The 22641-nt window shown below is 42.4% G+C and overlaps 1 protein-coding gene across 3 annotated transcripts in view; it reads left to right on the top strand.

Annotated features, from left to right (window-relative positions):
• Positions 1-22641, top strand: part of DRC9 (dynein regulatory complex subunit 9) — a 98064-nt gene that overhangs the window by 50409 nt on the left and 25014 nt on the right. For all 3 annotated transcript variants that reach the window (XM_083177446.1, XM_083177447.1, XM_083177448.1), the window contains exon 5: positions 20863-20944. In XM_083177446.1, the coding sequence (XP_083033572.1) occupies positions 20863-20944 (82 nt within the window). The remainder of the gene's footprint in view (positions 1-20862; positions 20945-22641) is intronic.

The following is a 22641-nucleotide window of genomic DNA, read 5'->3' as shown; positions in this document are numbered from 1 at the left end:
TGTCCCCCCTTAAGCGTTGTTTCTAACGTAAATAGTCCCAACTTGCTTAATCTCTCCTCGTAGCTTAAATTCTCCATTCCCCTAATAAGCTTTGTTGCTCGTCTCTGGATTTTTTCTAATTCAATGATGTCCTTTTTATAGTGCGGGGCCCAGAATTGTACACCGTATTCGAGGTGCGGTCTTACCAATGCTTTATACAGTGGCATGATTACCCTTGAGTCCCTAGTTTCCATGCCCCTTTTAAAGCATGCTAAAATTTTGTTGGCCTTTGTTGTTGCTATATTACATTGTGCACTACACCCCAGTTTGCTGTCTATTTGGACTCCTAGATCCTTTTATAGTATTGAAATACCCAATTCCTCTCCGCTAAGGTTATAACTAGCACACTGGTTGTGTCTCCCAAGGTGCATAACTTTACATTTATCCACGTTGAACTTCATCTTCCACTTTTTAGCCCATTCCTCTAGTTTTGCAAGATCCTTTCGAATCGTGGTGACATCTTCTGATGTTTTAAGAACTTTGCTTAGTTTTGTATCGTCTGCAAAGATGGATAGATTGCTGAGTAACCCCATCCCAATATCGTTTATAAAAATGTTAAATAAAATGGGCCCTAAAACCGAACCCTGAGGCACTCCACTTAGTACTGGTATTGTATCTGATACGGCACTATTCACCACCACTCTTTGTTCTCTATTACATAGCCCAGTGGTTCCCAAACTGTGTGCCGTGGCTCCCTGGGGTGCCTTGGGACACTTGCAGGGGTGCCACAGGGTGGTGGTCCAGGACCAATTCAAATGATTTATGATCAATTATTTATGGACAAAACCAGAGCTGGTGACTGCCCATAATAAAATGTGTACAAACAGAAGCACATTCCACCCTTTACCACATAATGGAACCTAAAAATCACAAACAAACACAATCTACTTCATTTTATATTTATTTTTTCTGCATTTTTGGGGGCCTAGGGGTGCCCTGGAAAAATTCTAATGCTCTAGGGTGCCATGATTCAAAAAAGATTGGGAACCCCTGGTATAGGCAATATATCGTTAATGTTGTGCGCTCTCGCATGTTTTTTTATTTTTTAAGATCTGTTTTGCCAGTGAGATCCAGGGTGTTCATGGGAAATATGAACGACACGGTATCGTTGGCATGTGGTCTAGTGTGTACCCAGATTTAGACTTCTAAAAAAATATTGCGTTGGTCCATGGTGGCTGTGCCACTACCAATTCATAAAGAACCGGTAACCCCATCGCCAAGGGGCCACGCCCGATAGCCATGCAATAACAGCCACGGGTGGGGGTGGGGGGGGGGTGGGGAAGGGGAGTGGGAGTGGGATGGGTCTCTTTGTCTCAGGTTCCCAAGCCTGTGTGTGGGTCTCTTAGTCTTTGGTTCCCAAGCCTGTGTGTGGGTCTCTTTGTCTTTGGTTCCCAAGCCTGTGTGTGGGTCTCTTTGTCTTTGGTTCCCAAGCCTGTGTGTGGGTCTCTTTGTCTTTGGTTCCCAAGCCTGTGTGTGGGTCTCTTTGTCTTCGGTTCCCAAGCCTGTGTGTGGGTCTCTTTGTCTTCGGTTCCCAAGCCTGTGTGTGGGTCTCTTTGTCTTCGGTTCCCAAGCCTGTGTGTAGGTCTCTTTGTCTTTGGTTCCCAAGCCTGTGTTGTGGGTCTCTTTGTCTTTGGTTCCCAAGCCTGTGGTGTGGGTCTCTTTGTCTTTGGTTCCCAAGCCTGTGTGTGGGTCTCTTTGTCTTTGGTTCCCAAGCCTGTGTGTGGGTCTCTTTGTCTTTGGTTCCCAAGCCTGTGTGTGGGTCTCTTTTTGGTTCCCAAGCCAGAGCTGTTGCTTTAAATCATTGCAACAGAAATGTCCTGCTTTCCACCTTCAGCTAAAAGATCCTCAAAGAGCTGGATGAAATATTTGGGATCCATGTGGAAGCGGAGCATATTTGCACTCATTTGCATGGTTATAGATAAGGAACGGCTACAAAAGTCTTTCATGGAGCTGTGGACTAGGAAATACCTCATTGGGTAGGCGAGCTCACTACCCATGTAGGAATAGGCTACATAGAGGCATGTTGACAGCCATATCAGTAGATCCTCATGAGTGTCTAGCTCGGATGTCATTACTTCACGGCAGAGCATGTACAGAAACATTACATTGGCCGGATTGAGGAAGCCCATGGTCTTATCGACTTTAGTGATGGAAATGTCTATATCGATCAGCCAATAAACAAGAGGTTTTGGTGTTAGCTTCTTCTCCTTACACCTGCGACAGAGGAACTCTGCAAGACAGGCCAGCAGCTCGCTGGTGGATGCCTGCACCGTCCTGGCTTTAGGTGGTGAGAGGTCTTGCTTTTCTTCAACAGGCTCACTGACCGGCTCCTTGGCCAAGGTATTCTGTGAGACCTGGGTTAAATCAACAAAGGAGTAGGAAGTCTTTAAGCTCTCATGGACGAGATGGCTAATATCGACCTGGCCATTTATGTGCTGTCTTCTTCTTTTAGTTATAAAATTTCTCAAGCGCCCAATCAGTGAGCGTCTCTCAGAAGATTCTCCAGTGGTAGTGTTCTGGGTAGCAGTGCGCTGAGTGCCACTTGCTGAGTCTTCATCTGGGCGGTTTGCCTTGCGGCAGCACGGGAATGTCAGGCAATTCCACATTATTATTCAGTGTCCTGTTCTTTATGACACTGGTTGTGGTCTGTGGTGGTTCTGATTGCAGAAAATAATCCAATAATAACAGTCTGTTTCCAGCACGTGTGGAATGATGCTTCCTGGGTCAGTCCAAGGCAGCAAATGAGTCCAGCAGATTGTAGCCAGAGGTTTTCTCTGCTTACTCTGGGCATTGTGACATCACATGCAGATTGTGACATCACATGCTGATTGTGATGCGTTATTTATGCTAATGAGCTACTGATGATATCTAGGCAATCAAACAATGATTAAAATTGGTGAAATATAGAATGTATTATCACCTTATTTAGAGCCCTATAAGATAATAATTTTACATGATCGAAGTAGATAGGATATTTGAATAATCTGAGATTTAAATAGTTATAAATTAAACAAATAAAACAAATCTATTTTCCTTCAGCAATGGACCAATCTTTTTTCCTTATTATGAGATGGCAGGATATCATTTATGTCTGTGGATGGAACGCTGTGATTCTAGCGACTCATTGGCTATTTCCAGTGATAGTAATAATGTAACAGACACTGAAGGTGCACTGATTGATTATTGGGCGTTGGGGGATACATGCGATGTGCTTAGTGACTAGGGTGACCAACTCATCTCTTTCATCTGGGACACATATTAATTACATAGGTTCTGTGGCTGGCTTTCACCTGGTTTTAAACTGCCACACCTCAAGACTCCATTTCACCTGGTTTTAAACTGCCACAGAACCTGTGTAATTTATATGTGTCCCGGATTAAAGGGATGAGTTGGTCACCCTATTAGTGACAGTGCCTGCCTTATTTTCTTATTACACTTTGTGCCTATCCTTGTTATGTCGTTTTTATTTTCTTATATAGGGGGATATTCCGCAGGCAGGATTCAATGTCCCGCCTGCCGAGCTGCGGCAGGAAGCATGACAATTCCTGGCTGTTCTCGGCAGAACGGGCCCGGCCGCTTGTAAAGTCGGGCCCGTTCTGCAGAGATCCCGGTTTAATGCTGTCGGGGAAGACCGCATTGAATCAGGTCCCGATGCTATTTCCCCCATCGGGAATAGCGGCGGGAGATTGAATACCCCCATAATCTAATATATTAGTAATAACTGACTAGGTAATTGTACAGTGGGTCACAGGTCTGTATCCTTCTAATGCCAAACACACAAATTCAATTACTATGTGACAGTCTGCTGTTTCCTAAGGAGTGGAACTCATCACACACTTGGTGCTGTCACCCCATCACTGTCTGACTCCCTTCTTCATATCCATCTACCTACACCGCTCTCACCCCGTTATTCTAAAGCTTTGGAATCCAGTTCATCCAGCCCAGGCACCCAGTGGTTTGCATCCACTAGTGTTCCTGCTAGGCTGTTTTAGCGGGGTGCTGCGCCTTGCCCGATATTTTAAGGGAAAAATGCGCCCTGCCCCTCTCGCAGTGCCCCGCTAAAACAGCCTGGTGCCTGCGCGACAGCTTGCACGGGGAAGCCCAGGGCCGCCTTAGACGGCGCTTCCCCGGCATCACGGCACCTTCCCCCTGTAGTGGCGACATCTTCGGTGGGGCCGGGCCCGCCCGCTTTAATGACGTCGGTGGCCCGGCCCACTCACTTTAGTGATGTCTGCGGCCCGGCCCGCCCACTTTAGTGACGTCAGCAAGTGTGACGTCGGCGGGCCCGGACCGCCCCCCGGTGCCCTGCCCGACAAAATTTCTAGAGTGAACACTACATCCACCATACAACAAGAGGACAATTTATTTGGGACAGTTTCGCACAATCCATAGATCTTCCTCCAGCGGCATCACTCACTTCATAGAAACGCAATATCCACAAAAGTCCACAAAGCACTCTGAATTAACAAGGTGCGTAAATAAGGTGACTGATTAGCAAATACCGGATTTTATTAATATTATTATTATTACTATTTAGTATGTATTGTTTTGTTTTAATAAATGTGTTTTCATTTTCAGACCACTCCACTGATTTATTGATTTACTCAATCTAGCGCCCCCCTGCTGCCAGCGCCATGGAGACTATGTAAGTCTCCAAGGCTGCCCTCAGTGAAGGCTTGTCCGGAGGTTAAGTACACGATGGGCGATTTAGAATGAGCCATAAGGTGCCCATACACGTGGAGATCCTGGTGATGCGATATGTGCTATGAGATGTGCGCTCCCGCGGCATCTCATCGCACAGTACTGTGCTGCACATACTTTTTGTACTGTCTTTTTATCACATAGCATTGCATGCACAAGGCATGTACAAGGCATGCGATGCTATTAAAGCTCAGAACGCACAGCCGAATCGGCACGTGTATGGGCACCTATATTGCTCACAAGGGGTAGAATGAGCAATTATTGCTCATTTTAGATTTGTGTAGGATAGATACTGGCTGCTTTATTTTGCCACTTAATTGTAGATTTAAGATTAAACACACCCCACCTTAAATCTAACTCTCTCTGCACGTGTTACATTCTCCCCACCTGCAGTACAGCATGGTTTTGCCCCCGTGTGTGTGTGTGTGTGTGTGTGTGTGTGAGAGAGAGAGAGAGAGAGAGAGAGATCTGGGTATTCTACAAGAACAGGGCTCATTTCAGTCACATCAGACATTGCTTTATATACACTCCAACAGAACAGGAAAAGGGCTGGGAGGGACTATTCATATCTGAGAATACCGTGCACCCATACGGGACAGAAGGTTTCCTTCCTAAACCAAAAATGATATCGGCATTTCAAAAACATGGAAAGACAACCAATGACTGGACCACATTCTTTACTGTTGTATTATAATTCATGGTACTTGTTTCCTAGAACGGCGCCCATCGCGGGCATCGCATGTACATCGAATGGCTTGCGATGCCCGCGATTTTACATAGAAATGCATGGTAAACTGTAAATCGCGTCGGTCGCATCGCATGCGGCCAAAAAATTGCATGCGATGCGACCGACGCAATTACCGATTTTACATAGGGAACAATGTTAAATGGCCCACAGACCCCAAATAGCCACCCTGAAGTGTGAAATGGCCCCCCCAATTGTTAACGCCACCCCACCATCAACGTGGCGAGCGGCGGCGGTACGCGTCCTCCGACCTTTTCATACCCCCACTATCCACGTCGGCGTGGAATTGAGAATAGAAAGTGTGGCGAGCCCGAAGTGTGGCGAGCGGACGTGGATACCTGTGAAGCCCGCGAGGGGACGCATATAGCTGTGAAGGTATCCGCTTCGGGCTCGGTGGCTCGCTGCGCTCGCCACACTTTCTATTCTCAACTCCACCCCGACGTGGATAGTGGGGGTATGAAAAGGTCGGAGGGTCACTGCGCTCGCCACGCTTCGGGTTGATGGTGGGGTGGCGTTAACAATTGGGGGGGGCCATTTCACACTTCAGGGTGGCTATTTGGGGTCTGTGGCCCATTTAACATTGTTCCCTATGTAAAATTGCGGTAATCGCGTCGGTCGCATCGCATGCGATTTTTTTTGGCCGCATGCGATGCGACCGACGTGATTTTTTGGGTTGCGATGCCTAAGATCAATATCGTGGGCGCCGTTCTAAAAACAAGTACCTAATTCAAAAGTAGATTTGTGTGCGCGTATTTGGTTGTATTGGGGTTTGAGTATTTATAATCATCATCATCGTAATCCTAGTGTCTGCGGAAACACTATTATGAAAAGACATTTTTCAAAGAGGATGACGGACCGGCCACGTGGGAACCCCTACTGCAGTATACAGAATATACCTTAGTTGCTGGGCTGCCGGGAGCCCCACCATCCTGCTGTCCTCTCCGCCATCTTTACACCGGCCAGGAACCCGTCCTATCACACTTACTGCCTGACCAGTTTGAGTGGATGTGAGTCCCTGGTCGGTAATTTTTGGTGAACTACACTCTCGAGCAGGCATTCCCAACCACGGTCCTCAAGGCACACCAACAGTGCAGGTTTTAGTGATATCCAGGTTTCAGCACAGGTGACTTAATTAGTATCTGAGGGATTCTGATTAAACCATCTGTGCTGAAGCCTGGATATCACTAAAACCTGCACTGTTGGTGTGCCTTGAGGACCGTGGTTGGGAATGCCTGCTCTATAGCGAGTATTTGGGAACCCTGTAATGTATATATTACTGAACCCCAGAGAAATGAATGAGATGACTTTAAGAATTTAAAAAAAATTTTTTTACACGTGGGAACCGCTACTGCAGTATACAAAATATACCTTGGTTGCTCCTCCCATGTGGCCGGGCTGCCGTTCTCCGCGTCGTCCGCTCCCAGCCAGCGACACAGGCGCTGCCAGGAGCCCCACCATCCTGTCCTCTCCGCCATCTTTACACCGGCCAGGAACCCGTCCTGTCACACTTACTGCCTGACCAATTTGAGTGGATGTGAGTCCCTGGTCGGTACTTTTTGGTGAACTACACTCTATAGCAGGTGTTTGTGATCACCGGCTTCATTTCCATCCACTTTTCTTACCTGTGTGAGCAATTGGTCTGAACATCTGTTTCCAGCATACAAAAGATCCTATACACAATGCAGGGAAATCTAGTGGTATGTACTAAGCCTTAGGTAGTGATACAGTGCCACCCACTCGCTTCTAACTGCCAGATTACCGGCTGTTTGTGACAAATGACAGGGACTGACTGGTACATTACCACTCTCCAAGGCTTAGTAGATTGGCACCTTAGTTTCACATCGGTGTAGTAGCCTACAAATAATGACATGAGGGATATTCAATGCGCGTAGAATTTTATGATGGTCGGAAAAATCAGCCTGTTCGGGAAAACACCTTGGATCAGGAAATGACTTGGATCAGGAAATGACTTGCCGATCCATATGTTTTAGTCTAAAACGCATCCGCCTTCAACTATTTTCCACCGATGCAGATATGACTTTAAAGAAAGCTGAACCTGTGCTGTGCTGGCTTCTATATCCACTGCGTGAGAGCTTGGCCTCTGGTGAGAGCTGTGGTCTGGCGTCTGGCGTCCCTCCACTCCACTCACACAGTGTGCCGGAGGTGCTGTACTGACACGTGCGCTGCGTCAGTTTTCGGGTATGAGACGCCGGGTGTCAGCTCGCATCGTGGGTATAGCTGGGAGTTTCACCGCTCGGATATTCAACCAGGGAGCTCCCTCTCCCTCCGCTCACTCCCTCACAGCCGTGGTCCCGCCCCTTCTCCTTTCATGTTGCTTTTTGAGTGTTGTGCACTTACCTTTTTTTTTAGAGTTTCCCAATAATGCGATCTTCTTACCGCTAATTGTGTTTGTGTATTATATACTGTGACTCTCATCAATTACATGTAGGTAAAAGTCTGCGGACATCAGGTTGTGGTGTTGTTAATGACCAGGGTGTATGTGTGTATGGTGGCCATCATCTAGTGTATAGGCCAGTGGTTTCCAAACTGTGTGCCGTGGCTCCCTGGGGTGCCTTGGGACACTTGCAGGGGTGCCACGGAGTGGTGGTCCAGGACCAATTCAAATGATTTATGATCAATTATTTATGGACAAAACCAGAGCTGGTGACTGCCAATAATAAAATGTGTACAAACAGAAGCACATTCCACCCTTTACCACATAATGGAACCTAAAAATCACAAACAAACACAATCTACTTCATTTTATATTTATTTTTTCTGCATTTTTGGGGGCCTAGGGGTGCCCTGGAAAAATTCTAATGCTCTAGGGTGCCATGATTCAAAAAAGATTGGGAACCCCTGACATAGCCAGTTCCCTACCCATCTGCAGATATTTTCACCCAATCCTAGGTCCTCCATTTTGTTTATCAACCTCTTGTGTGGGAAGGCACAAAGTACAAAGCACATAAGTACAAAGGCCTTAGCAAATTCTAGGAAAATCACATCTACAGCGTTTCCATTATCAAGGTTTTTACTAACCTCCTCATAGAACCCTAGTAGATTAGTTTGGCATGAAAGATTTTTCACAAACCCATGCTGGTTAGTACTGAGAAGACAGTGACGGTCTAAATATTCCTGGATACTATCCCTTAAAAATCCTTCAAAGAGGTTACCCACAATTGATGTTAAACTCATGGGTCTGTAATTAGCAGGATCCTCCTTTTTGCCTTTTTTGAATATCGGCACTACTTCTGCTATTCTCCAATCTTTTGGTACTTTACCTGACGAAAGTGAATTGCTAAAGATATAATGTAGGGGGGTAGCTAGTTCTTCCCTTAATTCCATTAGTACCCTCGGATGAATTCCATCTGGCCCTGGTGATTTATTTATTTTGATTTTGCTGAGCTTCAGTATTATTTCCTTGGGCGTGATCTCAACAATGAGATCTGGCTTATTTGTTGTAGATGTACTTTCCACAGTCTGCTCTCCTTTAGTAAATATTGATGAGAAGAACTCGTTTAACAGTTTTGCTTTTCCCTTATCTTCTGTAACACTTTTTCCACTGATATCAGTTAGTGGGCCTATGTTTTCCTTAATTATACGCTTACTATTTATGTATTTAAAAAACTTCTTGGGGTTGGTTTTGCTTTCAGTGGCTATGTGCTCTTCATATAATTTTTTAGCGGCTATATATATATATATATATATATATATATATATAGAAAAGGGGGGTTGGGGCCCTGTCTGCGCTCTAAGGTTCGCAGCACCTCTAGATACCTCGCTGTTAATAGAGGTATATTATAAACATGAAGACAAGAAAAGGGTATAGAGGTGCGCTGGTAGTTTCACAGATTATGTGTGCACATGAATATATAATGACAGATTTTTTTTTTTTTTTAATTTATTTCATAAAATGACATAAAACATACTTAATCATGGATCTAGTAGGATAAATTTCATGTGTAACACACAATTTCCGACAGATTATGATACAGTAAAATTTCTTAATTTTCAGTTGAAGAACCCTTTATTCTGAAAGACCCTACGCGTTTCGTCCCGGTGGGACTTCTTCAGGGGTGTAAGGGTATCTAAGGAGGTGAAACAATGCCGAATAGAGGTTTTAAAATTAATATAACAAAACTAATAGATAGATATTAAGAATTCCCTAAAATAGGGTTTAGAAAAAGAGGATAAAAAAGGATGAGTGGAATGAGGAGGAGGATACTGAATAATCAGTTATGGTGAGGAGGTGAAAGAGGAAAAAAGTTGATAAATAACGGTACCTTTATTCCCAAACACCTGAATGTGAAAACATAGATATGGATGGTTAACATACCAATCGATAGATGAGTTCATATAAACCGGTTGGATGGAAAAAAAGGGGAAATCTGTGCCCTGACCGGAATGAATACTGACAATGGTATCCTAAATATTATTTCAACCAATGAGAATATGTCTAAAGACATGGTGTGACATAATACGGCATAAAGTTAAGACGGAAGGAAGGCTCTATGGCCAGGACAATTTCAGTATATATACATACCAAAGATCCAGAATAAAAACATAAGCCAACTGCTGTAGGTGTTTTATGATCTAAATTCTGTGCTCCTCAATGCCGTAGACAAAGAATACGGTGAGGTTTCTCCTAAAATAGGTTTAAAGGAGGGGGAGTGGCTAAGAGTCAGTATGGAGTGAGCAGCCACAGGCTGTAACTCCTCTCTTACCTCCTGAGAAATCCTGTGCCTGCGATGTGTTGCCGCCGCTGCGGGTGAGAGGCTGACGGAGGTGCGTGCTTGACAGCGTGGGGACTGAAATCCGGAGGTGTATGGGCCCTGGCGCGTGCTGAAGCTCCGGTGTGAGCAGAGACCCCGGCGTGTGTGGAAGCCCCGGCGTGTGGTGAGGAGGAAGGCGGAAGCCGGAAAAGCAGCGGGTTGATTGACAGCTGGGCGGCTGCGCGGCTGGTATCCCCGGCTGCGATATCTCTGGACTCGGCGCCCTCTGTGAGAGGAAGGACGCCATTAGACGGGGGACAGCTGTTTAGACCCAGCTCTCTGGGGGGACCTCAAAGAGAACTAAGTGCCAGGAGAGAGGTAGCTGAGTCAGTTACCAGCACCGTGAAGAAACCCCGACTGCAGCCACAAAAACGTGAGTCACCTGTCCCTGGATGATATAAAACAAACAAAAAAAAAATCTGCAGGACTGTGGAGGGGAGATATCTGAACTTTTCCTGAGAGACTGTTATCTGTTTAACGCGTATCTGACAAGCGAGATTTTTTTTTATATATACAGGATTAAAGGGTTAAAACACCTGTTTTGTTACAGCACAAAAGATATTGATAGCAGAAAGACTTGTTTGTGTCTATATTATATTACCTGAGAGAATCTATCCAAGGGCCTGCTGTCTCAGACCTTCACCTCGGTTAAATATTATCATTTTTCTGTGCCACAAGCACAATTTTGCGAAAAAACCCACCTGTGTCACCTGACTGTGTGTGGAGAGGCTAATTCTGTGAACTATTTTGTACTCTTTTAGTAAGGGGCTGTTGAAGACGTGTATACAGTCAAAATCCAAATAAATACAGGTACTCACTATAAAAAAAAAAAAAATGGTGAAGGGCGCAGCAGCTGCAGCAGCAGCTGCAGCAAAATTAGAGAAATATTCTCGGTCAACTCAAAGCGCCGTTAAACATGGAGATACTAGCTTATCAACCTCTGTGATGGAGGGCGATACACCTAAAGCTGTAGATACAGTGCAATCTACTCAACAAATATTGCAGGCCATATCGGTCTCTGAACAAAGAGTTACAGAGAAGATAGGCCAGGTTCAGGCGGATGTTTCCTTGTTAAGACAGGATTTTCAAAAAATCAGAGACAGAGTCAGTGAGACCGAACAACGTATTTCAGTATTGGAAGACACAACCTCTCCGATTCAAAAAAAAGTTGTTGAAATGTCTACTCAGATAACAAGTATGCAAGCTAAAATGGCCGATATAGAAGGGCGGCTAAGACGTAACAATGTGAGATTTATTGGGATACCTGAAAGGGCGGAAGGAGCCACCCCAGAGACTTTTATTGAGAACTGGCTAATTAAACTCTTTGGGAAAGATGTATTTAACCCGCAATTCTCTATAGAACGGGCCCATAGGCTCCCAGCTCGCCCATTACCACCAGGTGCTCCAGTCAGAACCATTATTGTACGCTGCCTGCATTATAAAGACCGGGACACTATTTTGCAATTGGCACGAAGAAAAGGCCCCTTACTTCTGGATGGCCAGAATATACTTGCTTTTCCAGACTTTGCTCAGGAAGTACAGAAAAGCCGCTCTCAGTTTTTCCAAGTAAAGAAAAAACTCAGAGACCGCAGTATACAGTATTCCATGCTGTATCCAGCAAAACTGAGAGTGGTTTTTAATAGCACCACACACTTCTTCTCATCTCCAAAAGAAGCTGAGGATTGGCTTGAGAAACAGCCATAGGCTATATTATGAAATATAGTGTCAGAAATTATTAACGGATGATATAGGGGTGTGGTCAGGAATAAAATCAACCTGGGGGTAGAGGGAGGGGCGTGATGGGATGAGGCGGGTTGGGGTGTTGTGTTTTTTTTTTTTTTTTTTTATTATTTCTCTCTCCTCGTCCGGTTTCGCCTCTCTTATCCCCCCCCAAACCCCCCCAGTGGTGGTGGACGTCAGGGTCCAATACATTTGATCATAGGGTGGAGTTCATACTGAAGATAGTGTAGTGGTTTTATATCTACCACTATCCCCTAAGTGAAGAATCTGTTCCTTTTTTTTTTTTTTTTTTTTTTCTTTCTCTTAATTATTATTAAGTTATTATTTCTGATGTTTTTTATCTTTTTTCTTCTTTTTTTTGTTATAGGGTATGGGTATACCTTCGAATTTCAAGGCTATACAGGGAGGGTAAGGGATGGGTCTTTTTGTTTTTTTGTTTTTCATTTTTTACTGTATAATTACTTTTGTATATACGTGTCTATGGTACTTCCTTATGGAGAAAAATATTTAAAAGAAAGAGGTCAGATGAGCAAGGTTCAAAATGCACAGCACAGTAAATACAGTTTAATAATATTGGATTACAAGATTGTTATTATGTGATAGGAGGGGAGTATGGGGGAATTGTTATCTTTTCCAATTTTTCCATTTGTTTTTTATCCTTTTTTCTCCACTTATACTTATTTATTAAGCTGGTTCTCTTATATGATATAAAATGTGAATATAAAATGGGTTTAAATTACCTTCTTTTTTTTTTTTTTTCTTCTTCTCTATTTTTTTTTTATTTTTCCCTTCTCACCTCTTGACCAGTTATGGGGGTAGGTGAAATTAACTTGCTCGGCTGGAATGTCAGGGGGTTAGGCGATAGAATCAAGAGGTCATTGGTCCTGTCGCAGATAAAAAAATATAGGTCGGATATAATTTGTTTATTTGAAACACATTTGTTTGGTAGCAAAGTATTATCAATTAAAAAACCGTGGGTTGGTCATACTTTCCATTCTACCTTTTCTAGTAATGCAAGGGGGGTGTCTGTTATGGTTAGAAAGTCGGTACAGTTTCATTTGGAACAAAGTGAGGTCGATACATTGGGTAGATATGTTTTTTTACAAGCATATATTAACTGTAAATTGACACATATATTGGCCGTATATGTTCCTCCGCCATATTCAAATGAGGTTTTACGGCGAGCAGTTAAATTTATTGCTAACTCACCCACGACCCCTACAATATGTATAGGAGACTTCAATAATGTGATGGACTCAGATATGGATAGGTGGAGAGAGATAACTAAAAGTACACAGACCCCCTCCCCTACTGCATTTGCACGACTCTTGACAGAAATGGGTTTGGTGGACGTGTGGAGAGGACGGAATATAGACACTAGAAAATTTTCTTGCTACTCTGCAACATTTCACACCCTCTCACGTATAGACTTAGCTTTAATTTCCCCTGATTTAATACCGGAGGTGGTAATGGTAGATTATTTATCGAGGGGAATTTCAGACCACTCCCCGATATCCCTTACCTTAAGGACAAGCCCAGATCAAGGGACAAAACTATGGAAACTTAATCCCTTTTGGCTGACCCTGATGGGGGAAGGGTTAGACTTGGTCTTATTATGGGAGGGATTTCAAACAGACAATCAGTCATACCCAGACCCCACTATAAAACATGATGCCTTTAAAGCATATATGCGGGGCATATTTATTAAGCGTATATCTCAGATTAAGAAGAATAGTAGACAGGAAGAAGAGAGGTTAGAAACAGTGAGTAAGCAATTAGAAGCACAATATGTAATATCGCAATTACAGGTAGATAGAATATTATGGCAGGATGCACAACGGGAATGGGTGGATTGTATATATGAAAAATCAAGGCGCCGGTTAAATTTTTCTGGGCATGAGAAATATATGCATGCGGAGATAAATGGTAGTTATTTAGCATATCTGGCTCGTACGGATATAGCTAGGAGTAATATTATACAAGGAATAAGGAAATCGGACGGACAGATGTGTTACTCGGGGGTGGAGGTGGCTGGGGTCTTTAGGGACTTCTACTACTCTTTGTATGCATCTAGGGCCTCATATTCTGACACACAATTGGAGGATTATTTGGAGACAATGAAACTCCCACAATTGTCCAATTGGGAGGCTGAGGCTTTGGATGCTCCATTCACAGTGGAGGAAATAGAGACGGCTATATCCTCGCTTCCTGCCTCAAAGGCCCCTGGGTGTGATGGGTTCTCAGCCGAGGTTTATAAAATGTTTAAGACATTTTTTGCTCCATACTTGCTGGATTTATTTAATTCACTTCTTGAATGGGGGTCACTCCCGCCATCTATGGCTGAAGCAAATATTATTGCATTATTAAAACAGGGGAAGGAACCCACACTTCCTGAGTCGTATCGCCCTATCTCGCTGCTAACAACAGACATAAAAATATTGTCCAAAGTGCTAGCAGCCAGATTAAGTGTAGTTATTAGCTCCATAATTAATAAAGACCAAACAGGTTTTATGCCCGGAAAATCTACTGCCCAGAACCTACAGAGGTTATTTTGTCATCTTCAGAGAGGGAACTCGGCAGGGTCGGGGGCAGTGGTAGTGTCGCTTGACGCTGCTAAGGCCTTTGACTCTGTCGAGTGGAGGTATTTATGGGGGGTTCTTCGGAAGTTTGCATTTGGGCCAAGGTTTATACAGTTTGTACAATTGTTATATTCCAACCCGAGAGCTAGAGTGACAATAAATGGATACACATCAGATACATTCCCATTGGAAAGAGGGACTAGACAGAGATGTCCCCTCTCCCCCACATTATTCGCTATCGCGATTGAACCCCTGGCGTGTTTATTACGAGAAGCGGAAGGGGTCAGGGGGATAAGAATAGGAAAAATAGAGGACGTAGTGGCTTTATATGCCGATGATACACTTCTTTTCCTTCAAGATTCTGAAAGTTCTCTTAGAACGGCATTTCAAATAATAAAAGGATTCGGTGAATTCTCCGGATTATTAATTAACTGGGAAAAGTCGCATATATTTCCCATATCTGGACAGATTCCAGAAGATCAATCTATGGACCAAGTCCTAAAATGGACTACTCGGTTCAAATATCTTGGGGTGTGGATCACATCTGAAGCTGCTCAGTATGTAACTCAAAATATAGATCCTATAATATTAAACTTCAGAGATAGGGCCCATGCCTGGAGGAAGCTGCCACTGTCGTTTTTTGGCCGTATTAATCTATTCAAAATGGTTATGCAACCAAAATTTATATACGTGCTACAAAATTCTCCAATCTATATAGCGAAACAGGTATTTAACAGAATTGAGAAGGTATTACTGTCCTTCATTTGGAACAATGGCAAGGCTAGAGTTTCAATTAAAGTCCTATACAAGTCGCAGTCATCGGGAGGTTTGGGGTTACCTAACCTGCGTCTGTATTATGTTGCTGCACAATTAGCGTATCTATCTGAATGGGTAAAGGGGACGGCTGATTCAACAGTGGTGAATTTTCTAGTGGAACAGGTGGAGTGTTCCCCTAATTTCTCCTTTTCTCCTCTTCAATTCTTACTCTCAGGCTTAACACATACTAAGCTGCCACATATACTTCGCCAAGCTATAATGATCTGGAGATTCACCCATAAGTTCTATGAATGGTCAGCACAAGACAAATGCACTCCATTATGGTTTAATAACTCATATCCAGAAATGGTTAAAATATCCGAGGATAATATCTGGGTTACTCATGGCTTATTGGAAGTGGGCCAGTTATATTCTGAGGATGGGTTTATAACCTTCCAACAATTAAAAAATAATTTAGGAATCGTGAATACTGCCTTCTTTCGGTACCTCCAACTACGCCACGCAGCGACAGCCCAGTTCCCCAAAGGTCCCCCGATAATATATGATTCACCGGTTAAAAAAATGTTATTAAATTTGGGGCAGAAGGGGAAAATGTCTGCTATATACGCAGTCATAAATGATAAAGGTATTCCAGACCAAATTAGTAATCTAAGAGTAAAATGGGAAATGAATCTTGGGCATCTTAATGATGAGCAATGGAGTCAGATGATGGGTTCTTTGAAAGATACTACTCCATGTATACGTTATAGGCAAATTTTTTTTTATATTCTCCATAGAGCTTATTGGACCCCGTCATCTCTTCAAAAGGCAGGGCTTAGAGATAACTCTGAATGCCCAAGATGTCAGAAGGATAATGCGGATTTTTGGCATATGATATGGGAATGCCCAATTATCTATGATTTTTGGAGGGAGGTTTGGAAAGATGTACGAAGTACGGCCCCAATGTTACCTATGATAGACCCTCTGGTATGCTTATTTGGTATAGATTTGGGAGAAAAGTACTCAAATAATATATACAGATATTCTCTATGCCTTAGCACAATGGCTATGGTAATTATAGCAAGGGTATGGCTTTCGCCAGATCCCCCAAATATACATAAGTGGAGAGCACTGGTTAACGAAGTGGCATGCCATGAGCGATATATGTTTAAAATGCGAGGGACACCAATTAAATTCTCAGAAAAATGGGACAGATGGTGTAATTCAGGAGTAGGTAGAAATGAATAGAGGATAATATAAGAAATAGAAGGAAAGGTTGCTGTGACATTGATAAAAAATAAACCGACATAGAACCGACCAATAACATAAAGTAGGATATATAGTGTCTTGAAAATAAATGAAAGGGTAGATGTGTTAGGTAAGACATAATAAAGATGTAGTTGCTTGAAGTACAGATAGATTGTATATTGGTATATGGATACGATAAATAAATGAATTTATTATTTATTTCCAAATTATTTTTATTTCAATTTTTTTTTTTTATGTGTATGCATATATATATATATATATATATATATATATATATATATATATATATATATATATAACATTTTTTTTTTTTTATATATATATGAATATGTACAGGCTGTATTGTACAGATATGATGAGGATTATCCTGTTGATTGGGTTATAAAATAGGGCATGTACTAATTGCGAAAACTATTGTCTCAATCCAATATTGGTTATGTATCGATGTATTCATACAATTTGATACAAGGTTGTAAATGTCCCTTTACTAGACTGTTAATTCTTGATTTTAGAATGGACCTCTATAAGTAACCTAAGTACATAGGCTGGGTGGGTGTGGGTGTGTCGGTGAGGGGAGGGATGAAAATCCCCCTCCCCCCCCCCATTATTTTTTTTTTTCTCTTCTCTTTTCCTCTTGCCCTTTTGGGACTGATAACACAAACACATACACTTAATATAAGATTACACCACACAAAGGAATAGTAAGGGGAAGGGGAGGATGAAAGGGAACACAAAATGTAAATAACAAGGGGAAATTCACGAAAACCCACGAAGGCAGTTTAAGTGGGGGGGGGGGGGGGGGGGGGGGTTGGAGAGGGGAGGAGGGGAGGGAAAAGGGGGGGAAAAACTGCCCCTATACAGCAATTTAATATATTGCTGCATTAGCACAATAGGAAAAGTTAGGACACATAGTAAATCACGTACACTAAAACACTTAGGAAAAATATACTCCGAAAATATAGATAGGTTCAAATCTATAAGAATAAAATAGACACTTAAGGGAGGGGGGGGGGGACGGGGGGGGGAGGGGAGGAATTGAGGAGTGGAAGAGGGAGGGGAGGAAAAGATAAAGAAAAGGAATTCCCTGGTTTTTTTTTTTTTTACCCTCCGCTGTCCCTCCATGGACACGCCACGCACATGTCTGGGTTAATTGAAATGCATGGATATGATAAATAGATGTGAAGGGATTACTATGTGTAAGGGACTCTCTGTCTTTGGACAGCCTACTAAAGCCAATGTTGGAGAGATACTTCACACTATATATATGTATAATTTTCTTTTTTATTTTTATTTTTTTGTATTTTTTATATTTTATTGTTTATCTTTTACTGTTGTTGTTATGTCAATGGAAATAATAAAAAAAAATATCTAATTCAAAAAAATAGGTTTAAAGGAAATACAAATAAGGTACTTCAGGGGGCTTGCCTAACTTGAAGAGCTTTTCAGATAAAGGTATGAAGTGGTCAGGCATATGGCTAATAGACAATAAATCTTAACAAGTATATTTAGTAGAATTACATAGACCAAGGGTTCCAATACACGCATATTAGCAGGGGACAACTACATGACATGTATAATGAAATAAGGGTAGAATTACAAAGACCATGGGTTCCAATACAAGCATATTAACTGGAGACCACTACATGACATGTATAATGAAATAAGCGAATAACAATACCATCTATTACACAAATTATTGTTAGAGCTAGATATGGCCACAATTCTCATAAGGGCCCATCAGATGGAAAGAACAATTTTTTAACTGTCAGATATCAAAGTTAAATATTGCAGGTGGTCCTGACATACATAATATCGGGTATACAGATAATAGCCTAAATATAAGACCAATACGGCGCAACCTAGTAGAAAAAGTGGCTTACCTCTGGAAGGATGAGTGTGTCTCAGCAGTCAGAAGGCGAATGAGTACTGACTGATTGGGAGGGGTTTATAAACCCTAGTGAGGCGTGACCTCACTTCCTGTATGTGTTAATGGGCGGATAGGGTATATACACCGTAATCACTGCTAGTATATGTGGTGTGCTATAAAAACTCCTCACCCGTCTCTTAATAAAGACAGGATGGACACACGGGGAGTCTGCTAGTTCTAGGTATCTCTCCTAGAGAGATCCGTATGTATGTAGCCTGAACTGAACTGAACTGAACTTTGATATGGCAATTCAAACAGGTGAGAAAGGGAACATGGAATGGGCATGGTGATATCAGTACACAGCTGAGACGGGAACTTACAGTTTATCTTACACACAGATGGGACTAAAATGATGTATAGGATGATGCCCACAAGTAAGAATGGGCACATACAGTGTAATTAGGCATACCCTACTATCCCTTTAAAGCACATATAATGGATGTAATAAAGAACACATAGAACACATTCTCTCTGCACATGTTACATCTGCCCCCCCCCCCCCCCCCCCCCTGCAGTGCACAGGGTTTTGTCCATTTGAGAAGGAATTTGCCTTTGCGAGTGAACCATAATGTATATGGCGATGTACACTTGAAATAATGGGCACACATTTAGGGCCTTATTCGGATTCACTCTTAGAGGCAAATTCCTTCTCAAATGGACAAAACCACGTGCACTGCAGGTGGGGCAGACGTAACATACGCAGAGAAAATTAGAGTACTGACTGCTTTATTTCTACACTGTAATATAGATCTCACTTTGAAGAAAAACCCCACCCAAATCTAATTCTCTCTGCACATTTTATATCTCCCCACCTGCCGTGCACATGGTTTTGTCCTCTAAGAGTGAACCAGTATAAGGCCCTTAATGCCCCATAAAGGCAGATAATATGCACAATATTGTTACCGATGTTATCGTGCCTATCGTTCAGTGTGCACAAACAGAAATGATGCTCAGTCCTATGGGTTATCTACCTCCTTTCTCGTCTATACATGCATGTTGTTTATGAATAGGTGCATACTGTTCAGTATATATGTACGACAAAGATACATTTTTCATAAAACGACATGATCAGTGATAAAGCGAATTGTATCTTTTGAAACTGTTCAGTGTGCATGCACTACAGGTGAAATCCAAAAATTTGCATATCGTGCAAAAGTTCATTTATTTCAGTAAATTAACCTAAAAGGTGAAACGAATATATTATATAGAATCATTATATGCAAAGTGAGATATTTCAAGCATTTATTCATGGATATTTTTTATTATTACGGCTTACAGGTTATGAAAACCCCAAATACAAAATCTCCGAAAATTATAATATTACATGAAATCAATAAAAAAAAATATATATTAATTAAAATACAGGAATTTTGGCCATCTGAAAAGTATAATCATGCATATGTACTCCATTAATCGGTTTGGGCCCCTTTTGCATGAATGACTGCCTCGATGCGGTGTAGCATGGATGCGATCAGCCTGTGGCACTGCTGAGGTGTTACGGAAGACCAGGATGCTTCGATAGTGGCCTCCAGCTCTTCTGTATTGTTCAGTCTCATGTCTCTCATCTTTCGCTTGGCAATGCCCCTAGATTCTCTATGGGATTCAGGTCAGGCGAGCTTGCTGGCCATTCCAGCACAACAATCCAATGGTCACTGAACCAGGTTTTAGTATTTTTGGTAGTGTGGGCACTTGGCAATTCCTGCTGGAAACAATGTCAGCATCTCCATAAAGCTGGTCTGCTGAAGGAATCATGAAGTGCTCTAACATCTCCTGATAGACGGCTGCGTTGACTCTGGACATAATAAAGCACAGTTGACCAACACCAGCAGATGACATTTCTCCCCAAATCAAAACATGGAAACCACACTTGACTTCGAGCATCTTTGTGTGCCTCTCCATTCTTCCACCAGACTCTGGTACTTTGGTTTCCAAATAAGATGCAACATTTGCTCTTATCAGAAAAGACTATTGATTGAATAGTGCATCTGCATTTTTTTCTTGTTGTGTGTGGAATGATGGGCCGGATTCTGACCTGATCGCAAAATCTTTCACAAATGGGAAAAGCCATGCTGCACTGCAGGTGGGGCAGAATTAACATGTGCAGAGAGAGATTTGGGTGAGGTGTGTTCAAACTGATATTTAAATTGCAGTGTAAAAATAAAGCAGCCAGTATTTACCCTGCACAGAAACAAAATAACTCACCCAATTCTCTCTCTGCACAAATCAGCCTCACCTGCAGTGCAGCATGGTTGCCCATTTGAGAAAAATGTTGCATTTGCAATCAACTCTGAATTAGGCCCTACATACCAATGTCATGCTATGCTTCTTCCACAGAGAACAAGAAGGGAGGAAGAAGATTAAAGCATTGCAGAAGCAGCTGCAGGATGTCAGACTGGAGAAGAAAGTGGAGATGCAGGTAATGCAAGTAGTCCATCGGAATGTACAGCAGTATTAGAAGTGTCATATCATGTAAAAATACAATTATGCAGATACACCTATTTATAAAAGACGTGTCTATTCATTTGTACTATATAGTAAGATGGAAATATTTGCATATACAGCTTATTTAACTTCTAATTCCCTAGCGGGTCTATCTAGAGATATAGTTATATTACAGAATGTTCCCTATCCTTTCTGAAGGTATTACTTCCCTCCATTGGTGGCCATTTTTCCTATCACACTACATAATAACCTGCTACTTATGTGGGGACACTGGAACACTATAGCAGGCGGCATGCAGAGCCTGGGAACTGTCAAATAGAAAGGCTGCAACTCAGACACCTCCCCTTTTATAGCCAAATTGGCCAAAGGGTAACTTTACTTGTGTTTTTGTGCTGCTGCAGCTGGGCATTATTTGTGGACTGAATTGCAGCAATTTACTTCTTGTTTTCTTTTTTATGTGAAACGTTTCCTAATCTCAATTTTATGTATGAGGCAGACTGAAGAGATGAACATTATCTCCATGCACCACAGTGTGCTCCTGACACAAGAATATCTGTGGGACACTGTCATGTTGTGTACACACGGGGGCAATAAGGGCTGAAATCGCTGGAAATATGGTCGCAGGCGACCATATTGCCAGTGATGGGAGTGTGCCCCGGCGATAAATTGCCGGTTGAGCGCTCCCGTTCTCAGCCCCGCTCTAATTGCTGGTCGCAGGAGCTTGCTGAGTACCTCTGCGGCACCGCCGGCAGAGGTTCCCTTTCATCAGCGACCATTTCTGGTCGCTGATGAAAAGGAGAAACTGAGCAATATATTGCTCAGCCATATAGGCAACCCTAGTCTTTCAAGGGTGAAAACAAAAAAATCCTATAACCTCCTCCGATAGTTATTTCCTTCTTATCCAGGTATGATAATGAAGAGAGGAGATAGAGACAAGTTTTTGAGTTGTGTTATAGCATGTGCAAATAATATCATGTACAGCACATGCTGAATCCTATTTATGTACTCCAAAGCGGTGTACACATGCTTAGATTTTTTCCCTGTTTTCAAATCGATTTTGCTTATAGAAGCAAAATCGAATCTACATCGAATGGTCTTTAGGACAATTTCGATCTGCTTTCAGGTCGATGCACGCTCCCGTTTTCTCAAAATCGAATAGAAAAATCTACTGTGCAGCCAAGGAAATTCAGTAAATCGAATGAGTACATTGTGCCTACATTGTGAAATCGAATGCAAAAGTACAGATCTAATGCCAAATCGATTGGGATGATCTAATGCCAGATCTAATAGAAAATTGAATCTAACATCAAATCTAAAGCAAATCTAAAGGAGCCCATACACGGTCCGTTGTGTAGGGCTCCGTTCTGTACTATGCGATGCGCGCTCCCGCACATCACATAGTACGGTACAAAAAGTATGTGCTGCACATACTTTTTGTACTAGGTACACATCGGATCGGATCGGATGCGATCCGATCCAATGTGAACTTTAAAAGTACAGAACGGACCGAAAAAACGGACCGTGTATGGGTGTCATAAGCGTGTGTACAGGGCTTTATACTTAATAATTAATAAGTCAGTGAGCCTTTAAATTGGCACACAAATCTGTTTACAGAATTATCTAGACCCTATATTGGTGATTAAACAGACTTATGCTGTGTACACATGGGGG

This window comes from Crinia signifera, chromosome 3, assembly GCF_055691185.1.
Source record: "Crinia signifera chromosome 3, ASM5569118v1, whole genome shotgun sequence".
In the NCBI taxonomy this organism is placed as follows: Eukaryota; Metazoa; Chordata; class Amphibia; order Anura; family Myobatrachidae; genus Crinia; species Crinia signifera.
Note: the sequence above shows the minus strand (reverse complement) of the source record. Positions and strands in the feature narration are given on the sequence as shown.